This window comes from Mus caroli, chromosome 7, assembly GCF_900094665.2.
Source record: "Mus caroli chromosome 7, CAROLI_EIJ_v1.1, whole genome shotgun sequence".
Classification (NCBI taxonomy): Eukaryota; Metazoa; Chordata; class Mammalia; order Rodentia; family Muridae; genus Mus; species Mus caroli.
Window position 1 is genome coordinate 81,941,781 of NC_034576.1, and position 27,199 is coordinate 81,968,979.

Consider the following 27,199-nt stretch of genomic DNA (forward strand, 5'->3'; position numbering starts at 1 on the left):
ACATGCTTAGCTAGCCAGGAGCTTGCTGATTCTGGGCACTGTGCACAAGCTGCACCCTGAATCTAAAGTAGAATTTCTGCTTCATTGATCTTGACGGTGCACTCAGGTGGTTATTTACAAATGTATTGAACATTCGCAGCTTCTGGGACGGACACACACACACACACACACACACACACACACACACTCACTCACTCACTCACTCACTCGCGCAGGCGTGCTCGAGGTGCTTCGGAAGCAAAAGACCTGACCCTCCATCAATTGGTTCAATCTCTTCTGCACTGACTTCAACTACAGAGCTCTAAGAAAGCTTAACCCTGCCATACCATAACGCGCATGCTCACTCTGAAGTCCCCCCAAAGCGAGTGAGCCGGTTGCACCTCCCTCTCCCGCGAATTTGGGCCATCATCTCCGCAAAGATCCCCCCACTTTGTCATCTAAAATGGTACGCCCTACGGAGTTAGGAAGTCGGAAGTGCACCTCGGGGGCGGGACCTGTTGCTCTGGGCAACGGAAGTGCGGCTGCGTGGAGTTGAGCGGGAATTTTGGAAGGATCCCGAGCTGAGGTTGAGGTGACTGTTCAGGGTCTGTGCTTACAAGGGAGGGAGGAAGTGGGACGGTGAGGACTGGCAGGGTCCCCTTGCGACGTGGCGTCCCGCCGTGCCTGGTTCCTGCGCAGGGGTCGGGGACATCAGCTTTGGCGGGTTTTTTCCGAGGCTCTCTCCGCTCTGCCCTCCCTATTGGCCCTGCTTCTGGAGGGTCCCGCAGCCGGGTTTCGCGCGTGGAGCCCAGTGCCAGTGGGAAGACAGGCCATTGACTTCGCATAGGATAGGCAGGATACTCAAGACGTGCACTGTCGAGCAGGACGGGGCTCCAAAAGCTAACGACCCCACCGGATGTTTTATTTCATTTCTCCATTTACATAGCGTTTATTTTAATATACAAAGCAATCACCCAGCCACCACTGTAAGCGCTTAGTATATTTTCGGCACCGTATATAGAAGTTAAGGTGGTAAAAATCTACATTAGCTGCCTTATTTTATAGTTTCTGTTTCCTTTTAGTTTTGCTTTTGAGTCAGTGTCTAATATTGGCTACAGAGTGTGTAGCGGAGGATGACCTACCTGGTCTTGTTTCCACCTGAGTGCTGGGATTACAGGAGAGCATCAACATGCTAGGTTTATACAGGTCTAGGGTTATGACGTCATCCAGCCCAGGGCGGCAGGCCTGCTAGGCAGTTCTACCAGCAGAGTTACCCCTCTGGCCCACATCAGATATTTCTTATGTTCTTATTATAAGCTTGTTACTGTGCTCAAGATAACAACGATAAACCAACCTGGAAACTCATGGAACTGTAGACCAGTGGGGGACCTAGCCATTCATTTAAAATGTAATATTAAAACTTGCTGGGGAAGGGAGGGGGGCTGGTGAGATGTCCCAGCAGTTAAGAGCATTGACTGTTTTTCCAGAGGTCCTGAGTTCAATTCCCGCAACCACATGGTGGCTCACAACCATCTGTAGGAGGATCGGGTGCCCTCTTCAGGCAGGGGGATGTATATGCAGCAGAGCACTCATACATCGAATAAAATTGTGTAAAAAGTTAGTGACATTGTGGAAGGAATTTCGCTGGTGTTTGTAGAGGATGTAACACCGGAGCATCTGAGAGAGAGTGAGTTGAGCCGAGATCTGAAGATTTTGTAGAAATTGAGAGCAAGGATGGGTATCTTTGTTTCAGATGAGAAATCATTTATAAGGGTGTTGGGGATTTGAAGGACAGAAAACAATTTATTGTTCTTAGAAGAGTGATAAAATCAGAAACAGAATTAGCTCTGTGTACCTTTCCATGACCTAAATGCCCATTATTTACAACCAGTTCTTTCTCATCACAAAGTTTGAACTCCTGTTTCTCCAGCTTGGGTGGTGGGTTTGTGCATAAGAACATCCTTGGTAGAGAAGGTGTGAAACCCAGCATGAAGCACCCCAGCTTCAGAGTGGCTGTTAGAGCTGTGGAGAAGATCGCTGCGTTTGTAGACTTTGGGTCTGGTTAATTCCATTATCTGATTTTTTTTTTCCTAATTCTTTATTTAACATTAAAAAGAAAGAATAGAGTGATGAAGGAAGTTAAACGTGGGCTTAGACCATGCTGGACCTGTGTGTGTGTGTGTGTCTGCTCTCTGTGGCCAGAAGAGAGTGCCATGCAGTTGTGAGCCATCTGATGTGGTGCCAGGCATGGAATTCAGCAACTCTGGGAGAGCAGGAAAGGCTCAGTACTGAGCCATCTCTCCTGTCTGCTCGTGTGTGTGTGTGTGTGTGTGTGTGTATGTACGCGCACGCACGCGCATGCACGCGTGTGGTAGCCCTGGCTGTCCTGGAGCTCACTCTGTAGCCCAGGCTTGCCTTGAGCCCACAGAGATCCACCTGCCTCTGCCTCCCACTTACTGAGATTCAAGGAATGTGCCACTGCCACCTGGCTTCCTTCCTTTCTCTTCCCTCCTCCCCCTTTCTCCTCTTCTTCCTCCTCCTCCTCCTCCTCCTCCTCTTCCTCCTCCTTTTGGATTTTTGTCTAATAAGAAAGCCACGGAAAATTCCTTCTAAGATAAGGATGGGTTGGAAGGAGACTATATCGTTTGGTTTTTGTTTTCAGAATTGTCTTATTGCTGTGTAGAGGGGAACAAGTGAAGAAACTGTTTTTGTAGTGGTTCGGTGCTGGCTGACGGCGGCTTTGAACTCATGCAGTCCTAGTAGAGGTGGGAGGAGAGTCAGGGTGGGCTTTGAGAGAGGTTGGTAGGACTTGGCGGTGGATCTAGAGGGCGACAGTGGTTCCTGAGGATTTGCCCAGGTTTCTGGGTGGAGCCGCTGAGTGGATGCTAGTACTGTACATGGGGGTGGGAACGGGAGGGAGAGGAGAAAGGTGGTTCCCACCCCCACCCCTTCACGTCCATACTACGCCATCCTATGTCTGTTGTCCCTCCACGCATCTCTTCCTCTGCCCAGGTTCACCCCTCAGTTCCAGGCCACCTCTCAGTTTCTTCTTTGTCCACATTCCCTCTCCACTTTGATTTGCACGTTAATTTGATGTTCAGTTGCCTCGGAGGCTGATTTCAGTCTGGTCAGACTCCCCTGCTCACAACCTTTGTGATGGTTGTCGTTAAAATTTCTTTGCTGACCTCTCTCGAGGTCTTGTCTCTCCCCAACCCTTCCTCCTAGCTGCCTTACTGATCCACTTGGCCGCCATCGCAGCCGGTCTCCTGTTCCCCAGTCCAGTTGTCAGCTCAGACTTGCCTGCCTCTGTTTATGAAACCCTCCTTTCCCGTACTGTCGATCATCTGGTTGTCTGGACTACCTAAATTTAGTTTCTTAATTTCCAGGTCAGACCTTTCTCCTGAAAACATTTTGGTTTTGTTCTTCAGTTTGTTGAGACAGCCTTTTGTAGCCTAGGCTGGTCTCAAACTCTTTTTTTTTTTTTTTTGAGACAGGGTTTCTCTGTGTAGCCCTGGCTGTCCTAGAATTCACTCTGTAGAAATTTGCTGCCTCTGCCTCCTAGGTGCTGGGATTAAAGGCGTGCACCACCACGCCTGGCTTGGTCTTGAATTCCTAAGCTTGCCTGTTCTTTGCTTGGTGTGAGCTAAACCGCTTGTGATCTCCCCCACCCTGCACGAGTCTCCCCCACTTCCCTGCTCTCATTCCCTTATTTTTTTCTTTTTGATGGCATGGGAATCGAACCCAGGGCCTTGTGCATACTGAGCAAGCACTGTACCACTGAGTCACATCTTCAGCCCCACTTGTTCTTATGATGCCATCTAAGTGGCTCTCACTGTTTACGATGCTGTTGGTTTACTCGTTTGTTGAACGATATTCTATGGTACGTTTATATAGTCCTATATATTTTATTTATATATATTTAATATGAGCTAACTGCTCTTTTGTCTTTAAGCATTCTGTTGAATGGATGGTGAAGATGTATACGAAGGCTACGAAACCACTTACGTAATTATGGGAAATTCTTAGGGCCATGCCTGTGTTGTCTGTAACAAGTGTGACGTACTTAGAAGTTTCTAGAGGCTTCCAGCTGTGACCTTTTTATTTATTTATTTATTTACAGTTCTCTGATATGAGCAACCATGGATCTGAAAATTTTATCTCTAGCAACAGATAAAACTACAGATAAACTGCAGGAGTTTCTTCAAACCCTGAAAGATGATGATGTGAGTACAGTCCAAGGCTGTGTGTGTGTGGGGGGAGAGAGCGCAGCAGCCGCAGAGCCCCAGGGATGCTCTGGCGTGTCCTCTCACCAGTGTTAGGAGATGGGGGTTTCCTTGATAAACGTAGATGGCCACCAAGCTGTAAGCTGCAATCCTGCTACTGGGGAAACTGACAAGATTGCAAGTTTACGTCCTGCCCGAACTACATATAAAGTATGGAGAGGGTGAGGTGCAGTTCAGTGACAGAAGACTCTCGGTGTGCACAGGCCCCAGATGAAGTCCTTGATGCTATAAAACCCCAAACAAACAATCAGACAAAGAAGTAGTAGGGTGCTGAGATTAAACAGGACAACTGAAAGCCATTTATAATCAGCTTTAAATCAGAAATAACCTTAGATTGCCTTTATAGCGAGTATATACAAATCAGTATATTTTTGGCTTTTCATATTTTTTTATTCTGTGTGTGTTTTGCCTGCATGTGCATCGTGTGCATAGCTGGTGCCCATGGAAGCCAGGAAGCCATCAGATCCTCTAGACTTGACATGACAGATGGCTGTGAGCCACCATGTAGGTGCTGGGAATCCAACCTGAGTCCTCTGGAAGCACTGATGAGTCATCTCCAGCCCCTGAGGCCATGTCTATTGACTGGTGCAGTCCTCAGGGCTGCCGCATCTGAAGCTATGTAGAGGCTGCAGTTATGGATGCGACTGAGCCAGTTTACTTGCCGATGTGTCCACATTTACATTCTCCTGTAAAGAAAATAAGTTCATATATATGTGATTATAAAAATGAAACAAGGGGCTGGTGAGATGGCTCAGTGGGTAAGAGCACCCGACTGCTCTTCCGAAGGTCCAGAGTTCAAATCCCAGCAACCACATGGTGGCTCACAACCATCCGTAATGAGATCTGACGCCCTCTTCTGGAGTGTCTGAAGACAGCTATAGTGTACTTACATATAATAAATAAATCTTTAAAAAAAAATAAAATAAAAATGAAACAATAATGCTGTGGTTAGCTACTCGGCATGTTGTCTTTATATCTCCGACTAGAGGGTGTCAGCTCTGACACAGAAACCAGGTAGAGATCAGCAGTGTGCTCGCTCTGGTAAGCCCTCTGGGTAATTCCGGTGCTTACTAAAACCAAAATCTCACCCTTGTCAGCAGATGCTGCCACTTTCCAGGTAGTTGCTTAAGTCTGAAATCAAGAATTGTTGACTGGCCGGGCAGTGGTGGCGCACGCCTTTAATCCCAGCACTCGGGAGGCAGAGGCAGGCAGATTTCTGAGTTCGAAGCCAGCCTGGTCTACAAAGTGAGTTACAGGACAGCCAGGGCTACACAGAGAAACCCTGTCTCGAAAACAAAACAAAACGAAACAAAAAAAGAATTGTTGCCTGCCTTCTTTCTTGGCATCACTCTGCCCTTCCTTTACCTCCAAACTACTCGGGATTAGAGGTTTCTCGGATTGTAAATCCGTCTCTTTTCCCCCATCTCCGGTATTCATGTGCTAGGGCTCCTGTTAAAAAGAACCTCAGCCAGGATGGCTTAAGTAATCAGTTTGTTTCCTGAGTCTGCATAGCTTGATCCCGGGACCCTGACTTGGAATAGCGAGGAAATGAAGAAACGAACAGACTTACTAGTGAAATCACTGGCAAGCTGCACACCACAGCAACCCGGAACCTCAGCACAGAGGGCTGGAGTCAGCGAGTCTCCACAGGAGGTTTCTGTAGGCCAGCAGTCTCAGCTGTAAAAACACTGCGGAGGAAGCTGCCTCGGCTAGTTTTCCCACACACTAATAAATCATTCGTAAACACTTGTGCTTAGACCAGGGGAAGGCTCTGCCTTCCTGAGCCTAACCTGGGGGAAACGCTTTCTGAGCCTAACATTGAGGGTCCCCCTTGGTTCTCAACGTGGCGGTGCCATGCCAACAATACACAGCTACCCAGGCAATCATCTGCTCTTCACACATCCACGCAGTCTCCTGGCCGGTGTCTCTCGTGCCTCATATGTCCCCACCACCCCTCTCCCTTCGTAAGAAGTAGCGGCACTCGTTTTCTTCAGCAGCTTCTCAGCGTATGAAACCCAGACTTCCCGTGGGACCTTTCCTAATCCGGTCTTTGCCAGTTACTCCAGCCCTTTCCCTCCTCACCATTCACCAGCCGTGGGTCTTCTCTCAGGTGCTCAAGCATACCGACCCCTTGCTCTGCAGAGGCCTGAATACAGCGATGCCTCCAATGCCTCTGTCTCTGTGGGCACAGCCAGCCTTTTCTTCTCTAGCCAGTCTCTGCTCACATGTCTCCAACCTTGGAGAAGGTTTGCCGGTTCTACCTGCTCTTGGCTGCCCTTTCCTCCAGCTACTGTCTGTCTTTGTCATCTTTATGACATCTTTTCTGTTGGTTTCACCACCACCCCCCCCATAAGCTCTGAGTCAAATTACCATGTCCATTTTGTTCGCCCTCAGAGTTGTTCTCTGAATAAGTACGTGCACTACAGGTATTGCAGATGGGTGGGCGGGCGTCTCTGAATCACGCCACGGCACCTAGTGCTAATGAAAGAGTTAGTAAATATTTGTGGAATGAAACCCCGCCCCCCACCTTTGGGATTTTGAGATAAAGTCTTACTTTGTAATGTATATAGACCTCGAGCCCCACCTTAGCCTCCCAATACTGAGCTAAAGACATGAACTGCTGTATCTGTCTCTATAAATTTCTGAATAGCTATTAGGCTTTTTTTTTTTTTTTTTGGACACAGAGTCTCTAGCTCAAGCTGTTACAAATCCTGCTCAGCCAAGGATGACCTTGGACTTCTGATACCCCTGCCTACATCTTGGAAGCACTGGGGTTATAGGTGTGTGGCCACTGCACCCAGTTTTTGGAGTGCAAGAGCTTGAACCCAGAGTCTTGTACATACTAGAGAAGCACATTACCAACTGAGCTGCATCCCAGCCCTAGTCTATTATTATTATTATTACATTTATTTATTTTTGAGTAGTTTCACTTTGTGGCTCTTGCTGGACTTGTAGTTGTTATGTATCCTGGGCTGGCCTAGAACCTGTGAACATCCTCCTGTCTCATCCTGAAGTGCAGGGGATTATAGGTCTGCATCGCTGTGCCTGGCTTTAATCTTGGTTGTCCAGGATTCTACTGGGCTCTCCCTGAAGCTGGCGGGGCCTGTTTCATCCTGCACACTGAGGCCCTTTAGGGAGAGACGCGTAATTGTTTTCTCCCTCTTGTTGCAGTTGGCGAGTCTCCTTCAGAACCAAGCGGTGAAAGGAAGAGCTGTTGGAACGCTATTGAGAGCCATCCTCAAAGGTGATTGGCGCCCCTTGCAGTGTACCTGTTGGGAGATGGGTTTACTTTGGGTGTCACTGCTGTCCGGAGCCCCACTGGGGCTTTTTCTGTGTTCAGGAGGTCCTACAGAGTCAACTAAAGGAGCGCTCTCCTCGGTGGGACACTCAGACCTTACTGAAGGGAACCGGAATGCCAGCCTGAGACTGTATTGCTGATTTGGGGGCCTGTAAAGAGAATACTCAGCTTTGGTTACTCAGACTGTGGAGAAGAGAATAAGATGCGTCTAGCACTCACGGAGGTCCTGGAGAGCTCTGGGTTAGAGTGGAATGGAGTATCTTGCATGCCTCATACGGAGGCTTAATTCTCAGGAAGTGTAGCACGTTTGTTTCCTTATCTTGGGCAATGGCTCCATGTTCAGATTGTGACTCAGAGTGACTCAGAGTGGTTTCATAAATTAAATTATTTATTTATTTATAGACAGGATCTCACTATGTAGCCCCAGCTGGTTTGGAATTTGCTTTGTAGACCAGGCTGGCCTTGAACTCACAGAAATTCACCTGCCTCTGCCTTCTGAGTGCTAGGATTAAAAATGTGCACCAGTGTGCTCTAAATATTTTTATTTTCTCCTCTGTGTGTGTGTGTGTGTGTGTCTAGAGGAGTGTGTTGGATCCCCTGGCACTAGAGAGATACAGGTGTTTTGTAAGCCGCCTGATGTGGGTGTAGGAACTGAACTCAGGGTCTTTGTAAGAGAGCAGTACATATTCTCAACTGTTGAGCCATCTCTCCCTCTTTTGACTCAGGTCTCTGTAGCGTAGGTGGGCTCAATCTCACAGTGATCATCCTGCTTCCGCTTCCTGGGTTCTGGAATCACACTGCACTGCTGTGCCTGTCTCCAGGTTTTTGGTTTGTTTTTAGGCTTAGGCCTTGAAACTGTAATCCTCCTGCCTCAGCCTCCCACCTACAGGATATAGATATAATCTACAAGCCCAGGTGTGGCAGAAGAAAATTCTACAAGTCAGAAGTTAAAAGTGGCATTTGTCCACTCAGGAGGCAAAAGCAGGAGGATGGCTGTGAGTTCAAACCCAGCCTGGTCTACATAAGTGAGTTCCAGGAAAGCCAGGGTCACACAGGGAGACCCTGTCTCAGAACACAAACAAACAAACAAGTGGCTTATTTTTAGTTGGCTTATTTCTACTTCTCCAGAAATGCATTTTCCACTGCATGGGCATAAAAACACACCACAGATCATTCCGCTGAGTCAGCCCTTATGGAGCCTTGTTGAGTATTTTGTGGAAATATCAGGAAGAAAGAAATTATGAAACAGTATAGGCAGCTGCCTGTTTGTATTTCAAGAAGAAGAAATATGGACAGCTCCGTCCTTGGCCAGATAAACCCAGCCCCACTTTTGTGCCTAGCTTGTATTTAAAATGTGGGCAGCCTACATGACAGTGTCGTGAGTTGTCACAGAGTCACAGAAACCAACTTGCAGTCATTGCAATCCTGGTAAACTGACCAGGTGTTCGACCTGCAGTTACATGATGTCATTTTAAAGCCTGAGATATAATCCACATACCAAGATAAGTCATCCTTCTAAAGGGATGACTCTGTGTGGCCCTGGCTGTCCTAGAACTCACTCTGTAGACCATGCTGGCCTCAGACTCAAATCTGCCTGCCTCTGCCTCCTGAGTGCTTGGGTCAGTGGAGTGCACCACCATGCCTAGCTAAAAAAAAAAAAAAAAAAAATATATATATATATATATATATATATATATATATATATTTAACTGAGTTACTTGACATAAATAGTTTGTCTCCTTAACTATATAATTCAGTGGGGCTTAGTATTTTCAGAGTTGACTATCACGACAGTGAGTTTGTTGTTTTGAGGCAGATCTCAGTATGCCTTAATTAGGATTTCTGTTCCTGTAAAGAGACACCATGACCAGTATGTCTTAGTGTTCTGTTGCAGTGAAGAGACACCATGGCCATGGCAACTCTAATAGAAGACAGCACTTAACTGGGGCTGGCTTTCTGCTCAGAGTCTAGTCCATTACCATCACTAAGGACACACAGGCTCACTTGGTGCTGGAAAGCTAGCTGAGAGTTCTTCTATATCTGGGTCAGTAGTCAGCAGGAAGAGGGAATAAGCCACTGGGCCCGGCTCGAGCATCTGAAATCTGAAAGCACACAGCCAGAGACACACTAACTCCAGCAAGGCCTCATCTCCGAGTAGTGCCACACCTATGAGCCTGTGGGGCCATTTTCATTCAGACCACCACACAGTGTGTAGCCTTGGCTGGTGTGAATCGCACTATGTAAATTAGACTGGCCTCAAACCTATAGATCCTCCTGCCTCTGCCTCCTGAGTGCTGGGATCAAACATGTGCACCATCCCAATGGATTCTGTTTTTCTCAAATGAACATCTACAATAATAGCTGTCATCTCTGTAAACCCCAAGCCATCCCTGTCCAAAGACACCTAATCTGCCTTCAATCTCCATAAATTTGCTCCTCAGGACACTGTATAGATCAAATCGTTATCTGCACAGTGCACAGGTTCCTATGTGTGTAAGTGCGGGTGAACACAGGCCACGAAGCACTCGTAGAGGTCTGAGGATGGCCTTAGGTGTCCAGCTCTGCTTCTCATTGTCTTTGAGTCAGGATCTCTGCTTTCCTGCTGCATCTTACAGGCTGGCTGACCCAGGAGCTTCAGGATTCCCATCTCCCTGTTGGATCACAGAGGCTCATACTATGCATACAGCTTTTTTTATGGGCTCTGGGGATTTGAACTCCAGTTCTCACACTTGCTTGGAAAAACACGTTTACCCACTGAGCCAAGTCTCTAGCCTAGTCCCTCCCTCTTCTGCCTGTTGGGATAAAGGAGTGTTCCACTCAACCCAGTTTTTTGTTTGTTTGTTTGTTTGTTTTGTTTTGTTTTTGAGACAGGGTTTCTCTGTATAGCTCTGGCTATCCTGGAACTCACTTTGTAGACCAGGCTGGCCTTAAACTCAGAAATCCGCCTGCCTCTGCCTCCCGAGTGCTGGGAGTAAAGGCGTGCGCCACCACGCCCGCCTTGAACCTAGTTGTATATACACATACATACATATAGATGCTACTTTGGTTTAGTCTTTGGCTCACTCTAGAATTAAGTTTGTCTCCTTTTGTCAGTGTTCTTGCATCTTACCTGTGGAAGCGATGGGTTTTCACTGCCCTTCTTACTCTACTGACAAAACATAGCGATAGTGTTCTGACTTAAAGCATTAAGCTTAGATAAACGAACCCCCATTCCCAAATGGCTGCACCACCGTATGAATAAGACAGTGTGACAAAGTACGTCAGTGAAGCAGGTGACACGTCAGTTCGTTTGCTTTGGCTACACCAAGCACTTGGTCAGAACCCCTCGGCGTTGCTGTTACAGCCCTGCTACTGTGCTTCGGTCTTGCGTTACAGACTTGCTTAAGTTTCCTGTTTATATCCTTGGGCTTCCTTTCTTTCTCCTTTGTTCTGTACACCTGTCTAAAACATCAAGGCTCCCCCTGCTCTGAGGAAGATGGAGCCCTTAGGAGATACAAGATATATTCTTGCTGTATCCAGTTGGTTGAATCGGGAGATTTGCAGCAAGATGTCGCATCAGAGATCATAGGATTACTAATGCTGGAGGTAAGACGGATGGGAAATGTCAAGCGCCTAACCTAATCTAGTTCCTACACAGGACTGAGAACTTGGCTTACAGCATGCGCCAGTCCCGTATAAACCACTTAGATCATGCTTATATTGAGGTACTGCAGATGTAAATCTCCTGGTAGATCTTGAAGGCGTTAAGGGATCGATGGAGTAGCCTAACCTTTGAAGTCCCTTGCCCTGCCTGTTGTGGGAGGTCCTGTTGTTCAGTATTTCAGCAGTAGGCTTATTTCACATGAAGTTTTCAAACGTTGGATTCCCGCTTAAGGTTTTCTCCTTGAACTTTCAGGTTCACCATTTTCCAGGCCCATTACTTGTTGACTTGGCCAGTGACTTTGTGGGTGCTGTCCGAGAGGACCGCCTAGTGAATGGAAAATCTTTGGAGTTATTACCCATCATCCTTACTGCCTTGGCCACCAAGAAGGAAGTCCTTGCTTGTGGGAAAGGTGATTTTCTTCAGGTTCTACTGACTTGGGTTTTTGTTTTCATATTATGAATAAATTTTTCCATCCATTTTTGTGTTTTAGGTGATTTGAATGGGGAAGAATATAAGAGGCAGTTGATTGACACCTTGTGTTCTGTCAGGTGAGTCTCATAAAAGTGTAGGAGTGTCTCAGGATTACACGTGGCCAAAAGCCTAATAGTGATTCCTTCCAGGAATTGATATTTGTAAAGTGGATTTGTTGTTGTTGTTGTTGTTATAGTTGTTGCTGTTGGGAATTTTCTTTTGTTTAGGTTTTTTTCTTGTTAATTATACAAATTAATAGTTTTTCTAAACACTAGAATACAAAGGAATGAGTTTCATTATGCCATTTTCATGCATGTGTCATTGCACTTTAGTTAACTACACATTAATCCCCTCTTCCACTGTACTCTCCATTTCCCCTGCCTCCCCCTCTTCCCCTCAGATAGTCCCTTCTGTCTGTCTGTCTGTCTGTCTGTGTCTCTGTCTCTCTATCTCTCTGTCTCTCTTTCACACACACACACACAACTAGGAAATTTTGTTTGTTTTGAGACTGCATTTCACTGTGTCGCTTAGGCTGTCCTTGAATTTATGATCTTCATGCCTCTGCCTGCTGAGGGCTAGCATTGTAGAATGCTGTACTTAGAGGCACGTGCCACCATCCCTAGCCACGTTAGTAAAATTCGTTGTCTATTTTGTTGATTGTTGTTGTTTATACACCGCCATAAGAGCCAGGCATGCTGCCATGTGCTATCATCCCAGCACTTGGGAGGTGGAGGCAGGCGGATCAGGGGCAAAGTCAGCTCACCTGTGAGTGGATTGAAGAGCAACTTGAGCTGCAGTTGACCGTTTCAGAAGTAGAATAAGCAGTTGTTTGCCTCCCATCATTTGGTTGGAAGTTGATGGCTTCCATTATTTTTTTTTCCTAAAGACTTATTTATTTTATGTATGCAGATGGTTGTGAACTTTCATGTGGTTGTTGGGAATTGAATTTTAGGACCTCTGGTTGCTCTGGTCGACCCCGCTCACTGTAGCTGACTTCAGACGTACCAGAACAGGGTGTCAGATCTCATTATGGGTGGTTGTGAGCCACCATGTGGTTGCTGGGATTTGAACTCAGGACCTTCAGAAGAGCAGTCAGTGCTCTTACCTGCTGAGCCATCTGGCCAGCCCGATGGCTTCCATTATTAGTGCTGTGGCTTGCATGCTTTTCTGAGTGCTCTGCATGTGTGTGTCTGTGTGTCTGTGTGTGTGTGTACACACTCATTCACGCACACATGCTCCCATTGCTGACAAACCCTGGGCATGCTTTCCCAGACACTCAGGGCTTTTTCACTGTCTAAAGTTTCCCTACACTAACCACCACGACTCTGCCTGCTGCTGCTGCTGCTGTGCTTATATTGAAAGATGTAGGGTTTTCTCTTCCTCCTTTCTGTCTCCCTTCCTCTAGGCCAGTTTCCTGGTTTTTCTCTTACATGCTAATCAAATTAACCTTGAGTTTAAAAAGACAAAACAAAACAAAATCCAATAATAATAACAATATACTATTATAACACCATTTGGCTTGCATATGGTTTTTGGGGTGGGGGGAGGAAGAGAGATAATTCAGTATATCCAAAGTGCATGTTTATTGTTTTTTTGACTCTGTTTTACCACAGCTGCACAGTACTCTATGCAGTCCTGATATCCTTAAGGCAGAAGAATTGTCTAGCTCATTTGTATTTTATTTCTTTATTTTTAGAAACACTTACCTTCTTTTATTTTTGAAATAAGGTCTCATTTTGTAGGTCAGGCTAGCTTCAGATCTGTGGCATTTCTCCTGTCTGAGCCTCCTAAGTGCTGGGACTACAGGTGTGCACTGTCAGGCCTAGCTAACTTATTTATTTTTTCAAGGACAGACTCTCCATAAAGACCTCAAATTCATGATCCTCCTGCCGTAGCCTCTGGAATATTGGCATGGTAGGTCTGTGTTAACAGTCCTGGTTCAAATATTTTCTTTGTTTAAAAAAAGAAAAAACAGTATTTTTTGTTTTTTATGTATATGAGAACAATGTAGCTGTCTTTCAGACACACCAGAAGAGGGCATCAGATCCCATTACAGATGGTTATGAGCCACCATGTGGATGCTGGGAACTGAACTCAGGATCTCTGGAAGAGCAGTCAGTGCTCTTAACCACTGAGCCATCTCTCCAGCCTGAGTGTGTGCTGTATAACTTATACACTCTGTAAAACGTATATAATGTGTATAAAATGTATATAAAGTGTGTGTGTAAATGTATATAAAGTGTGTGTAAATGCATATAAAGTGTTGTGTAAATGCATATAAAGTGTTTGTGTAAATGTATATAAAGTGTGTCTATGTCCCATGATTTTACTGGTATTGGGTATTATCAGTGGCTTGTTTGTTTTTTGGCATAAACCTCATTATGTGTTTTGATTTTCTAGTATGGTGAATTAAAGACTAATTTTCATCCTATTATTCATGCTTGTATTTCTTAAAAAGGCAGGGTCTCATTTAACCCTCAGACCTGCTGTGTAGGGGAGGGGACTTTGAACCTGAGCTTTAGGGTTCGTACTGCCTCTGACCTGACAAGATCCCAGGGACATCCTGCCCAGCTGTTGGTTTAAATTATTTTGTCTTGCTTCCCAGCAGTAAAAATCAAACTTGAAATGCCCCACCCCCTTCTTCATTAGTTTTATAAAATTATGTGAAAAGGAGTTAAAATGAAGTAAACTCATTGTGTTTTCCCAGATGGGCTCAACGGTACATGATCCAGCTCACTTCTGTGTTCAAGTAAGCATTGCCTATGTGTCTTTGCCTCAGGCTTTGTCAACACGCCTACAAGGGACAGAAGCACTCCAAGCTCCCACTCCACTTGTTCTGAGTAGTAGCAGTGGTGCCTCTGTTTTCTGCATTAGAATTCCCTCCCCTCCCTCTCTTTTGGCTTAGTTTGTTAAATGTATACGTGTGTAATGTATATGTTTATTAAACGTATGAGGTCGTCTCTTTGAAATGACCTTATTTAGATAAATATATTGGTTCCTTTTAAAGATTATGCATAAGAGAAAGCCTAGAGAGGGCTACTATAGTCTCATATCTACCTTATTCGTTAACTCCCAATCGTATTTAAAGGCTTGCTTTATTATTTCTCTATGTGAACAAGTGTATGCGAATGCCTGCAGAGGCCAGAAGCTGGGTGTGGGCTCCCCTGGAGCTGGAGTTACAGCTGGTTTGGGGCTGCTCATTGTGGGTGCTTAGAACCAAACTTTAGTCCCCTGGGAGAGCAAGCAGCAAGTGTTCTTAACCACTGGGCAGTCTTTTTAGCCATTCATTCATTCATTCATTTATTCATTTTGTGTGGGGATGTATGTATGTGCATATGTATATGTCTTTGCTACTTTGCAGGTACATATGTTTGTGAGTGTTGGTGTATGTGGGGGCTAGAGGTTATCTTGGGTATCTTCCTTGACCATCCTCTGCCTTAGATATTGAGACATAGTCTCTTACTTGCTGGTTCCGCTATTGTAGCTAGCCAGCTTGTTCAGAGATCCTGTCTTGGCTGAAATTATGGGTCCTGCAGATCCAAGCCCTGGCCCTCATTCTTGCATAAGAAGTGTTTACCCTACCACGGTATCTCCCTAGTCCCTACATTTTATTTCTTAAGAAAAAGCTTGATAGAATTTTGATTCTTATAAAGCCCTGAGTTTAATTTTTTAAAAACAAAGCACTTATGTTCTGGCTGGGCTTTAACATCTCTGCTCCACAGGGATGTCCATCTAACGCCAGAAGAGATGAATCTCGTGGTGGCCAAAGTGTTGACGATGTTCTCAAAGTTGAATCTTCAAGAAATTCCACCTTTGGTCTATCAGCTTCTGGTTCTCTCTTCCAAGGTACAGATAAAGGCAGTCGTTCCTCCTTAATTCTTGTGGCTTCAGCAGCTATATCAGTTTAGCCTTTTCAGGCTGTTGGTTTCCATGCTAAGACATACATGTTTATCATTTGTGATGATTTGGTCACACTTCTCAGCCAAGGAGAAAGCATTGTTATGTGTGAAAGTCAAAGAAATGAAGACCTCAGGGTGTGCACTAAGGCCACAGAAAGTCTGACACTGGGTACCTGTGTGTACCTGTTGTGTGACACAATTCCTGGAGAGATGTGAGCAGGCAGTCGCAGAGAGGGAGCCAACAGCAGATCCAAGCCAGGGTACCCCCGAAGGCCGCCAAGGTGAACCAATAAGGTGTATCAGGGTGGCTCTTAGGAATGTGGGGAGAGCTACTTACAGGAGCAGAAATGACTCAAAGACTCTGTTATCAAAAGCCTACCCCCTCAGGGGTGACAGTTCACAAAAACTGGAACCCTGGGGTGTCCTGCACACTTAGAGAGGCCGTGAAGCAAGGTGGAGGGAGCCTCTTTTAGGCAGCTCAGTCCCTCAGCTGGTCCCTGTCGCTTCCAGTTGGCTTGGCTGGTCTGATTCTCTCTCTCTCTCTCTCTCTCTCTCTCTCTCTCTCTCTCTCTCTCTCTCTCTCTCCTGTCCTTGCTGCTCATATATGCCTGAGGCAGTGAGGCAGATGGAGCCTAGTGCATCTCTTCAGGTTTTTGTCCGTCATTGCTCCCTAAGCTTACGGAGAGTCCCTGCAGGACGGGATGTTTCATCTCCTGGAAAGTCGCAGCACAACAGTGTTTCAAGTTATGGTTGAGCACCTGGGGCATGTACTCTACTTGCCAGGCTGTTTCCCTGGCATCGTGAAGAATTTCAGACTCTGCTGCAGCTTCAAAGGGTTCTGTGTGTCATTACTGTCAGGCCAGGTTGCAGCTCACTCATGTAAATTTGTATTAGATAATCCTTGGTTATTTTACCTTCAATTAGGTGGCCATTTCTTTTATTATAATAATAACCATCTTATTCACAGGGAAGCAGAAGGAGTGTTCTGGACGGAATCATAGCCTTCTTCAGGGAGCTGGACAAGAAGCACAGGGAGGAACAGAGCAGCGATGAGTGAGTACCACAGTGAGAAGTGCAGCGCATCTTCCCAGACTCGCCTTCACCGCGTGCTCAGTCATTAGTGTGGCTTCGCCTCCGCCCCTTCCTGCCCCTCAGCACAGAACTGTCGTCCTCCCCTAGCTACTCTGTCAGGAAGGAAGAAGAACGCAGTCCCTCATAGCCTTACATCCTTCAAGGAAAGGAAAGTACCAATAGCTGTCTCATAAGGTGCAGGGCTAACCTCTAGTTACTAGAGAAGAACTAAGGGCTCTGCGACTCCCTTAGGTCTCTGAGTTCTTAGTTCCTCCGACAGTCAGATGAGACTCCTGCTGCTATAGAGCTTACATTTTGATAAGAAGAGACTCTGATCGTTCACAGCGTGGGAAGATAAGTCAAAGAGACGGCATGTTAGCCACAGCACAACTACTTTAGATTGGATCTGGAAAAAGTCTCTGGGAAGGTTCTGTTTTAACCAGAGCCTGACTGATAAGAACCACCATATGCCAATGAGCAGAGCATTTTGAGCTAGGGGATAGATTCAAGGCAGAGCAAAGCATGACATATTTGAGGAAGGGGGTGTTTTCTTTTTGAATACAAGTGCACAGAATGCTTATTCTGTGCCAGGTCTGTATACTGTACAGTAGAATTAGCATCTACTGTACTGTAGATGTGGAAACCAAGAAACAAAGTAAGGTCTATTATATAGTCAGAAAATAACAACCAGGATTTGAATCCAAGCAGCCGGGCTAATGAGCGTGTACTGGTGAGCCCCGCTCAGTCAGCCGCCTCCAGTCTGTAATAACCTTTGCTACTCAGCTTGCACAGCCGATGAGAAGGTGGTTCTCTGTGTTGACTGAGGCAGCGTCGACAGCAGGTTTCAGAGGGTAAGGAGCTCAGTTCTGACCACATGCAATTTGGGATGCATATCAGCAGCCCAGGTGGAGCACTGAGCAAGTGGAGGTTGTGTAGAGCAAAGTCTGAACCCAAAATATAAATCAACACCTACTTAAAAGTTATCGAAAGCTAAGCACACGTATACATGTAAATGGGAGGGCACTAAAGCCAGGGGTCAGGATGGAAGAGGAAGAAACAGAACGGCTCTGAAATGGAACAATGAGGGAGCGTGGCAATGTCCTAGAGGAGAGAAAGGTTTGCAAGGAAAGCAGGTGCTGGGCACAGGTTTATAATCCCTGCACTTAGGTTGTTGAGGTAGGATAGATCAGGAGTTCTTCAGATTCAAGGCCACTTGGGACTTTATTGGTTTGGCCACGTGGAGGTTGTCTGGAACCCTTATGACAATATTGAGCAGTGGTGATGTACACTTTTAATCCCAGCACTCGGGAGGCAGAGGCAGGGGGATCTCTGTGAGTTTGGTCTACAGAGTGAATTCTAGGATAGCAAAGGCTACACAGAGAAACTCTGCTCCTCACCCCCCAAACAAAACCAAACAAAGATCACAGAAGAGTGAGTCAGTGTCGGCTGAGGGTAAGGAGAGGACAGCGCCTGATGGGGGTGGGATGGGCTGGGAAGAGAGGTGAAGCATGGAGACACTGACTAGAGACAAGTCTGGGTCAGTTTTGTCGTGAGAAGCAGGGGTGGGCTCGCCTCTTCTGCTTCCTCCTGAGGTCCTGCAGCTTCAGCCGGCAGCGTGTCTGCCCCAGCACTTTTTCATTCCGTAGCCTTAACCTAGACTTTGCTGTTGAATCTCCTAGGTTGTCAGAGCTTGTTACTGCCCCAGCAGACGAACTCTATCACGTGGAAGGCACCATTATTCTGCACATCATATTTGCCATCAAACTGGACTGTGAATTAGGCAGAGAACTTCTGAAACACTTGAAGGTAGCTTTAAGATGCTTTTAGGGGAAACAATTTTTATTTTCTTGTCTCTTTTGGCCTGCTCTCAGGACCCTTTCCTCCTACTGGGTTGCCTTGTCCAGCCTTGATATGAGGATTTTTTTTTTTTCCTACTCTTACTGCATCTTGTTATGCCATGTTCAGTTGATATCCCTGGGAGGCCTGCTCTTTTCTGAAGGGAAACAGGAGCAGTGGATATGGGGAGGGGAAGGGAGAGGAGAGAATCTGGGAAGAGTGGAAGGAGGGGAAACTGGTCAGGATGTACTGTATGAGAGAAGAATAAATTAAACAAAAAGTTTCTATACAGTGTCTTTCAACTTTGAGAACAGAAAGTCTATTAAGTTGAAGCTTATTTTTATAATGACATATAGTTAATAAAAGTACATTAGTATATATTATAAAGCATATATGAGATAGGTCTTTATGAGATAGGATGTTTGTACTGAAGTCTCTTTCACACCAGTTAATGACCAGAAGCACAAATACAGAGCATCCGTGAGTCTAGAACATCTTTTTATCTTTGAAAGTAGAATGAATGTATATATATATAGATATAGATATACATGCTATTCTTGAACCCTTAAGCCAACAAGCTCCATTTGAGAACCTTCCTCATGCTGGTCAGAGCCTAAGCTGCTTATTCTGGTGCCTTGGGCATCCTTACTCTCTCTCTAAAGCCTCCATATCTCTTTCGGCTGCTTGTGCTCCATATGCCAGGCAGCAGACAGCCGTTTGCTGGGCTTTTGGTTTTCTCTCTCCATTCACCCCTCTAGGCAGCTCAGCTGCTAAGAATCATGGCCTCCCTGCCCTGGCACTTTTAAGTTTTAATAAAATTGCCTTTTTTGTTTGTTTGTTTTGTTTGTTTTTGTTTTTCGAGACAGAGTTTCTCTGTATAGCCCTGGCTGTCCTAGAACTCACTCTGTAGACCAGGCTGGCCTTGAACTCAGAAATCCTCCTGACTCTGCCTCCCAATTGCTGGGATTAAAGGTGTGTGCCACCATGCCTGGCATAAAATTGCCTTTGAACTTCAAAAATTAATGAATATTTTTAGGGGCCAGCAAATGGCTCAATGGCAAAAGCAGTGACCCACAGAGCCTGACTACCTGAGTTCAGTCTCTGGGACCAGGATGATAGAAGGAAAAACTGCTGTGACCTGCAGGCGAATGCTGTGTGTGCCTGCTGCTTTGTATGCACACATACAGACACAATTTTTAGAAACAACAAAAGAACTGTTCTTTCTTCCTTTCTTTTTTAATGTATGTGAGAACACTAGATGTCTTCAGACACAGCAGAAGAGGGCATCAGATCCCATTACAGATGGCTGTGAGCCACCATGTGGGTGCTGGGAACTGAATTCAGGACCTCTGGATGAGCAGCCAGGGCTCTTAACCACTGAGCCATCTCTCCAGCTCCCATTGTTCACTTTTTAATACGTTCAAAGTAATCATTTTGTTGGTATTTTCTTTTTGTTTGTTTTTTTGTTTTTTTTGTTTTTTTGTTTGTTTGTTTGTTTGTTTTGTTTTTTCGAGACAGGGTTTCTCTGTATAGCCCTGGCTATCCTGGAACTCACTTTGTACACCAGGCTGGCCTCGAACTCAGAAATCCTCCCGAGTGCTGGGATTAAAGGCGTGCGCCACCATGCCCAGCTTGTTGGTATTTTCAAAGAATTAGTTTATACCTTTTTTTTTTTTTTTTTTTAATGTAGCCCAGATTGGCCTTGAACTCACTATGTAGCCAATGCTGTCCTTAAACTCCTGATCCTCCTGGCTCAACCTTCCCAGTATTAGGATTACAGAAATGAACCCCACGCCACCTGGCTGTGAGACACATTTGTACTAAAGTTTGTGACTGACTACCAAACTATTTTTCCAAGTAACTGATAGTTTACATTCATATCCTTTCCCATCCTGGCTGACATTTGTCACCACTCTCTGTCTGTCTGTCTGTCTGCCTCACTGCTGCTTTCGCTCTGACAGGTGTGCAATGGCATCTCTCCCTTCGAGCCTTCGCTTTGCATTTGGTTAATTGGTAACGAGTATTTTTTCGTGTACTTATTAGTTCTCATTTTTTTTTTTGAAATGTTCAAGTCTTTTGCCTTTTCTTAAGTCAATTTTATTATATAAGTTGTGCTTTGGGTATTATACCTAAGAACTCTATTCCTACTCATACGTATTTTCTCTATATTCTAAATGCTTTATAGTTTTACCTCTTCCATGGACGTTTCAGACCTATGGAGGAACATGCTTTTAAGCAGACTAATGACTGTTCCATTTATCATAGGCTGGACAGCAGGGGGATCCCAGTAAATGCCTATGTCCCTTCAGCATCGCTCTTCTCCTCTCTCTCACGAGAATACAGAGATTTGAGGAACAGGTATGCTGTTTGTAAGGTTATTGTTATGCTTTTATAGTTGGCAGGAAAGCACAAAAGAACCTGTTTTTGTTAGCTTCTGAAAAACTTGCCATTCCTGGCGCTTGCCTTCATTTCCTGTTGAGAAAGCCAGATCATGGTAGCGTGGACTGAGAACTGTGTTACCTGCTTAGCTGCGGGAGAGCCACTCGAGTTGGCTGTGCAGCAGCCATCTCATGGTCGCACTCTTAAGAACTGTCCCCAACAATCAGCGACGAGAGCATGAAGTTCTTGCCCTCTTTTCTTCCTGGGTTCCAGGACTGGGAGTGCCGTTTTGGTCTTCACCTTGCTGTACTGTTTTGTGGTTCAGAACAGTGATGCATACCCTTGGTAGCAGGCGGTGGAACACTGAGTTACACACCTGCCTTTGCTGACTTATACAAATTGAGTTAAGGGCGCTGGTGAGATGGCTCAGCAGCTGAAAATACTTGATACCAGTCCCTAGGAACCACGAGATGGAAGGAGAAAGCCAACTCCCGGAACCGGTCTCTGACCTCAACACGTAACCCTGGCGTGCACTCCCTCCACCCTCTGCACCCAACCACACGTGATAAACACATGTTCAAAAACAGTTTAAGGTTTGAGACAGGTCTGAGTTGCCTAAGTTGGTCGCAAACTTATAATTCTCCTGTCTCAGCCTTCTGAGTATCTGAAGTTGGAGGTGTGTACCACCAGACCGGCAGGGAAGCATTTATGTTGATGTTTAGCCCTTTTCTCATGAAGAAAGGCCCGTCTTTAGCTCTTCTAAGTTCCCACTGAAGCTCGCAGCATTTGTAGCATCTTAATCTCTTTAAACAGCCGCCGTAGGGTTGTGTGTGATCTCAGATCAGAAACTATAATTTTGGCTCATTTTCTTTTCTTTTTTTTTTTTTTTTAATTTCTGTTATGGAAAAAGTGTTTATTTTGGAATTATTTTAATTGAGAAATAGAAAACCTCATAGGAAGGAGGAAAGAAACAATCACAGAGCATCCAGGCAACGTTTCACTTCATGCTCTTGTCACCCCCTCACTGGTTCACTTGTCCTGTGATGAGAAAGGACTCAGCCACCCACAGTAATGTTGTTAATGGGTATATGGATCTGTTTCACCAAGAAGCCAGTGAATCCCATGATAGCAAATCCTATCACTGTAGCCATGGCAATCTTCTGGAATTCTTTGCTGTCGGGTTTGGTGCATCTTTTAACCAGCCTAATTGTAATTGAGTCCTTTACAAACTGCCGACTGGGCTCTACAGACTGCATTACCTGATCCATGTTTGTGGGATGGCGGACTGAGAGCGTAGAGACACATGGCTCAGGAAAGAACTGAGCCCGACGGAACCCTTGGCTCATTTTCTTATTCAATTATATTAGGTGTTTGATCTTCTAAAGACTTCCGTTGTAAAAAGCTTCAAGGATCTTCAGCTCCTCCAAGGCTCCAAGTTTCTTCAGACTCTCGTCCCCCAGAGAACTTGTGTTTCAACCATGATCTTAGACGTGGTGAGGAACAGGTGAGCTGATGAACCATATTCCAAATGTGTTTGAGGGTCCGGGTTAGAGAAAGCGGGGCGGAACCATGCTTAGGACTTCTCCGAGAACACTGGCGGCTGTAGCTAATGACTGTAAGACTGGAGCTTCAGCCCTTCACATCACTGGAAGAAAATGTTCCTATATTGAAGGAAAAAAAAACAACTTTCCATCTCTAGGCCTAATTTCCTAGACACCTGATGTATAACAAGAATGTAGAACATTGTCTTTTTTTTTTCTCCTTGATACTGCGACTCTGTTAGGTGAAGTCTTTATTGTCTTGTTATATGAGTGAAAACGCTGTCAGCAGAGTCAGGTTCACCACCATGCCTCTAACACCCGCGCTCAGGAGGCAGAGGCAGGCCTGGTCCACACAGAAAGTTCCAGGACAGCCACGGCTACACAGAAAAACCCTGTCTAGAAAAACAAAAACAACAAAACAAAAATCAGCAAAAATACTAAACTGTATTTACTTTAACCATTGAAGTCTGTGACTGGGAAATTGGAAGTGAATTATTTATTGACTTAACAATTTTAGGCAAATTATTTAAAACTACAAAGGAAATTTCAGTGGCCATCGTGGGTTTTTTGGAGTTTTTTGTTTTGTTTTTTGTTTTTGTAGATTTATTTATCTATTTTATGTCTGTGAGTACACTGTAGCTGTACAGATGGCTGTAAGCCATTGTGTGGTTGCCGGGAATTGAACTCAGGACCTCTACTCACTCCAGTCCTGCTCACTCTGACCCAAAGATTTATTTATTGTTAGATGTAAGTACACCGTAGCTGTCTTCAGACACACCAGAAGAGGGCATCAGATCTCATTATGGATGGTTGTGAGCCACCATGTGGTTGCTGAGATTTGAACTTAGGACCTTTGAAAGAGCAGTCTGTGCTCTTAACCACTGAGCCATCTCTTAAGCCCTTGTTTTTTTTTTTTTTTTTGTCTATGAACCCATAGATTATTAAATATAAAGTTTTATTTATTTATTTATTTATTTTTTTGGTTTTTTTTCGAGACAGGGTTTCTCTGTGTAGCCTTGGCTTGTCCTGGAACTCACTTTGTAGACCAGGCTGGCCTCGAACTCAGAAATCCGCCTGCCTCTGCCTCCCGAGTGCTGGGATTAAAGGCGTGCGCCACCACGCCCGGCTTTAAATATAAAGTTTTATATTTTAAGCCCTAATCTAAATCTTTTTCATGTGCTGGAATCCTGATTCAGATTCCGGTGTGACCTCAGCACATGATGCCAGTTAGAGAGCCTGGGTCCTTGTTTCAGTGCGTTCTACCCATTAAACAGCTCTGAAATGTCTCTGTCTCTTCTGTATCTGGATGACCTTTGTTGGCTTGGAGTGTTTGAGACAGAGGTTCATTATGTAGCCCTGGCTGGCCTTGAACTTCTAACAATCCTGTGTCTGCTTTTTTAGTGTAGGCACATGCCGCTATATCCAGTTGTATCTAGTTTTCCTTTTTTTTTTTTAAAGTTAATGGTATCTTTTCGGTATTCTCCCAACTGAATCTCTCCAAGTTAGATCAAAGATGAAGGCAGTGCCTAACCAGGGAATGGGAGCTCTGCCCATCTTCTGGAAGTCTCTACCAGCCATGGGATCAAGAAACATCTTCAGCTATAGTCTAGCAGAATAGGCTCTTGCTACCAGCTGGGGCCAGACCTTAGCAGGGAAAGGTGTGGATGACATCATTATAATCTCCCTCAATTATTTTGCTGCTTAGTTATACATGGTTTCTTCTATCTGTTAACCTCAAAATAACATATATATTACATGATTGATTTTGGGGTACCTCAACTTGTTGTATTTTGGTAATTTTTTTTTTTTTATTTAGACATCTATCTGCCTATTAGTGTGGAGAGAGGCACTAGATGGGGGCATTTCTGCTCTAACATAATATATTTCTTAAAAACCCTTTGTTCTAGAAAGCTGTGCACCCAGAGCAATAGGCCCTGTGGGGATAATAAGATGGGACAGAGTTAAAATGCATTTGGCTTTGTGCTCTGAGCACCACGATGGTTTATGCTCTTCACATAAAACTGTAATAGATCCTGGACCTTACCTGAACAGCAAGCTTAAGTGTCTTCCAAAGGGCATTTCTAAATGCTGAATTATGGGGAGGGGGCAAAATGTGTAAACACTGGCAAGAGCCATGTAATTAAGGCTCCAGGCATACCGCCTTGTGCTTGTGACCCAAGCCAGCGGGAAGCAAACGTAGCCGACTCAAGTACTGTGTCCTTCCATGGTTTGCCATATTTAGTGGTTTGGCAGGCTGTGTTTCCCTCTGGTGTTTTGAAATGTAAAGCATTAATGTACTAGAAAAAAATCTATAAGCCAGTAAAAATTTCAATTTATATCTTGCCTTCTTGCCAATCGTAGGCGCTCCTCAGAGCTATACCGATGGAGGGCTGGAACCTGTCCTTCATACTCAGAAACTCAGGGAGCATTGGCTCCCCTCCCTCCTCTGCTCCCCTCCCTCTTCTGCTCCCCTCCCTCCTCTTTTCTTGCTTCCTTGTGTGCAGAGCTGGAGATTAAACCCAGGACTCTGTGCACACTCAGCGAGTGCCCTGCCACCCAGCCCCGCAGCCTCACCTCCCATCATCGCCACTGTTAACAGACTTCCATGGATTTCCTGATACATGTACTGCCTCTTTGCCTCTTTCATCTCTGTTGAAGCACATACCTTTCTCCTGGAAAAACATAATGTCATAAATATCTAATTCTTGCAGTATTTCTGGATACAGTTTGAGGTTTTTGATATCTGAAAGTTTTTATTTTGCTCTACTAGTTGAATAAGTGTTAAGTTTATGGTCATTTTTCATTGCCTCTTTCACCTAGAATTGCTGGTGGAAAGTGATGGTTATCTAATTTTTGTGTTACTGTAGATAACCTGTTAAGTCTTTTTTCTTTATAGAATCGTTTACAAGTGTCTGACCTCTGCCTCTCTGAGATTTAACAGTTGATGTTCGTTTGACTGCCTCTCTGAGATTTAACAGTCGATGTCTGTTGGCTTCCTTTTTCACATTGCCTGAGGCTTAGGATTGCACTCTTTCTTTGTAGTGAATATTTTTCCTACACACTGTGATATTCTTGGGGTTTTTTTGTTTGTTTGTTTGTTTGTTTGTTTTTGCAACTGGGGAGATGGCTCAGTTGGTAGATTCATTTATTTATTATATGTAAGTACACTGTAACTGTCTTCAGACACTCCAGAAGAGGGCATCAGATTTTGTTACGGGTGGTTGTGAGCCACCATGTGGTTGTTGGGATTTGAACTCGGGACCTTTGGAAGAGCAGTCGGTGCTCTTAACCACTGAGCCATCTCACCAGCCCCCAAAAATGAGTCTCTTATTTCTCACACAGTTCATAGATGGGGTGTGGGTGTGTGTATCATTTATGTAGTTATATATGTGCACACGCCATTTATATATAGGCTACAGACACACACACACAGACACACACACACCTTATACTTACATTGTGTGTGTGTGAGAGAGAGACTTTTGAGACAGGGTCTGATGTATCTCTGGCTGTGGGACTCCTTTATAGCCAAGATGATGTTGCCCTCATGACCGCCCATCTTCTGCCTCTCAGATGCAGGAACTGCAGGGGTATGTCACCAGGCCAGGTTTTATGCAGTGCTGGGAACTGAACCCAGGACTTTTGCATGCTCGGCAAGCACTTTGTCAACCGAGCTACATCCCCAGCCCTGTGTGTGTGTTTTTCTGTAGTTTGTATTCTGTATTCAGTACTATTATGGGAAGAATGGAACATACACTAGATTTCTCCTGCTCTTCTCTCCAGAGTAAGTATTCTTAAATCTGTCACCATGCACAGCTGTCGCCTTTGTCCTTCAGTACTGAGTTATGTTCCCCCTGTGCTTTAACAGGCGGATAGAATGATGTAAAAACCTATCCACGCTTGTCCCTTCCACCATAAAGGGTGACATCAAGTGGTAATCACCAAGGTTCTGTTACTTACAAGGGTTTTTTTGTAGTTTAGCTGCTGCTGTTAAAGCCACATCCATGCTATAAATATTTACTGAGTGCTTGTGTCTAGCTATATGGCTAAAAATGTGACTACACATTGATCTTAACCCTAGAAAATCTCAGTCTAGACAGAGGCCAGCCTTGTAAGCTTGCACACAGTGCTGCATAGAAGGGAGAAAAAAAAGGAACAACTGACCGAGTGTGAAATCTTGAGTGGAAATTTCAAAATGATCACTATACTGAAATATTGTGCACTTCTTTTTACATATTTTTTGTTTCCATTTTTAAAAGGTATTTTAGGTACTTTTGTTTTTGACTGAGGATTGGACCAGGGCCTTGTACGTGCTTGATAAGTAGTCTGCCACTGAGCTACACCTCTAGCCCAGAGTGTCGGTCAGGATTCCCCTTAGTAAGGCCTGCCCTTGGAAGCCTCTTGCCTACACTTCCATGACTGCATTAAGAATTCTCTCAGTTGGGCTGGAGAGATGATTGCCAGAGGTCCTGAGTTCCCAGCAACCACATGGTGGCTCACAGCCATGTATGATGAGATCTGGTGTCTTCTACAGGCATACACTCAGACAAAATGCTGTATATATAATAAAGTCAAATTTAAAAAGAGAATTCTGTCAAATATCAGTGCATGCAAAGAGGGTCTGAGTTAAGAAGTAAACAAATGGCACTGAGTGTGGTGTGGGTATTTACTAAGCTCTCTCAACTGTAAAGCACTGAGTGTGGTGTGGGTATTTACTAAGCTCTCTCAACTGTAAAGCACTGAGTGTGTGGTGGGTATTTACTAAGCTCTCTCAACTGTAAAGCACTGAGTGTGTGGTG

General features: G+C 44.9%; 1 protein-coding gene and 1 pseudogene across 1 annotated transcript in view; one reads left to right on the forward strand and one right to left on the reverse strand.

The window, feature by feature from the left end:
• The first annotated feature begins 517 nt into the window (after nt 1-517).
• The window catches only part of Fanci (FA complementation group I), a 60,999-nt gene continuing 34,317 nt past the window's right edge, over nt 518-27,199 (forward strand). The window contains exons 1-12 of the mRNA XM_021166132.2: nt 518-571; nt 4,100-4,202; nt 7,434-7,506; nt 11,015-11,145; nt 11,456-11,612; nt 11,694-11,751; nt 14,382-14,423; nt 15,397-15,520; nt 16,541-16,626; nt 18,324-18,450; nt 20,746-20,838; nt 22,227-22,363. Of these exons, the coding sequence (XP_021021791.1) occupies nt 4,119-4,202; nt 7,434-7,506; nt 11,015-11,145; nt 11,456-11,612; nt 11,694-11,751; nt 14,382-14,423; nt 15,397-15,520; nt 16,541-16,626; nt 18,324-18,450; nt 20,746-20,838; nt 22,227-22,363 (1,112 nt within the window). The 5' untranslated portion in view covers nt 518-571; nt 4,100-4,118. The remainder of the gene's footprint in view (nt 572-4,099; nt 4,203-7,433; nt 7,507-11,014; nt 11,146-11,455; nt 11,613-11,693; nt 11,752-14,381; nt 14,424-15,396; nt 15,521-16,540; nt 16,627-18,323; nt 18,451-20,745; nt 20,839-22,226; nt 22,364-27,199) is intronic.
• LOC110297379 lies at nt 21,915-22,127 on the reverse strand (annotated as a pseudogene).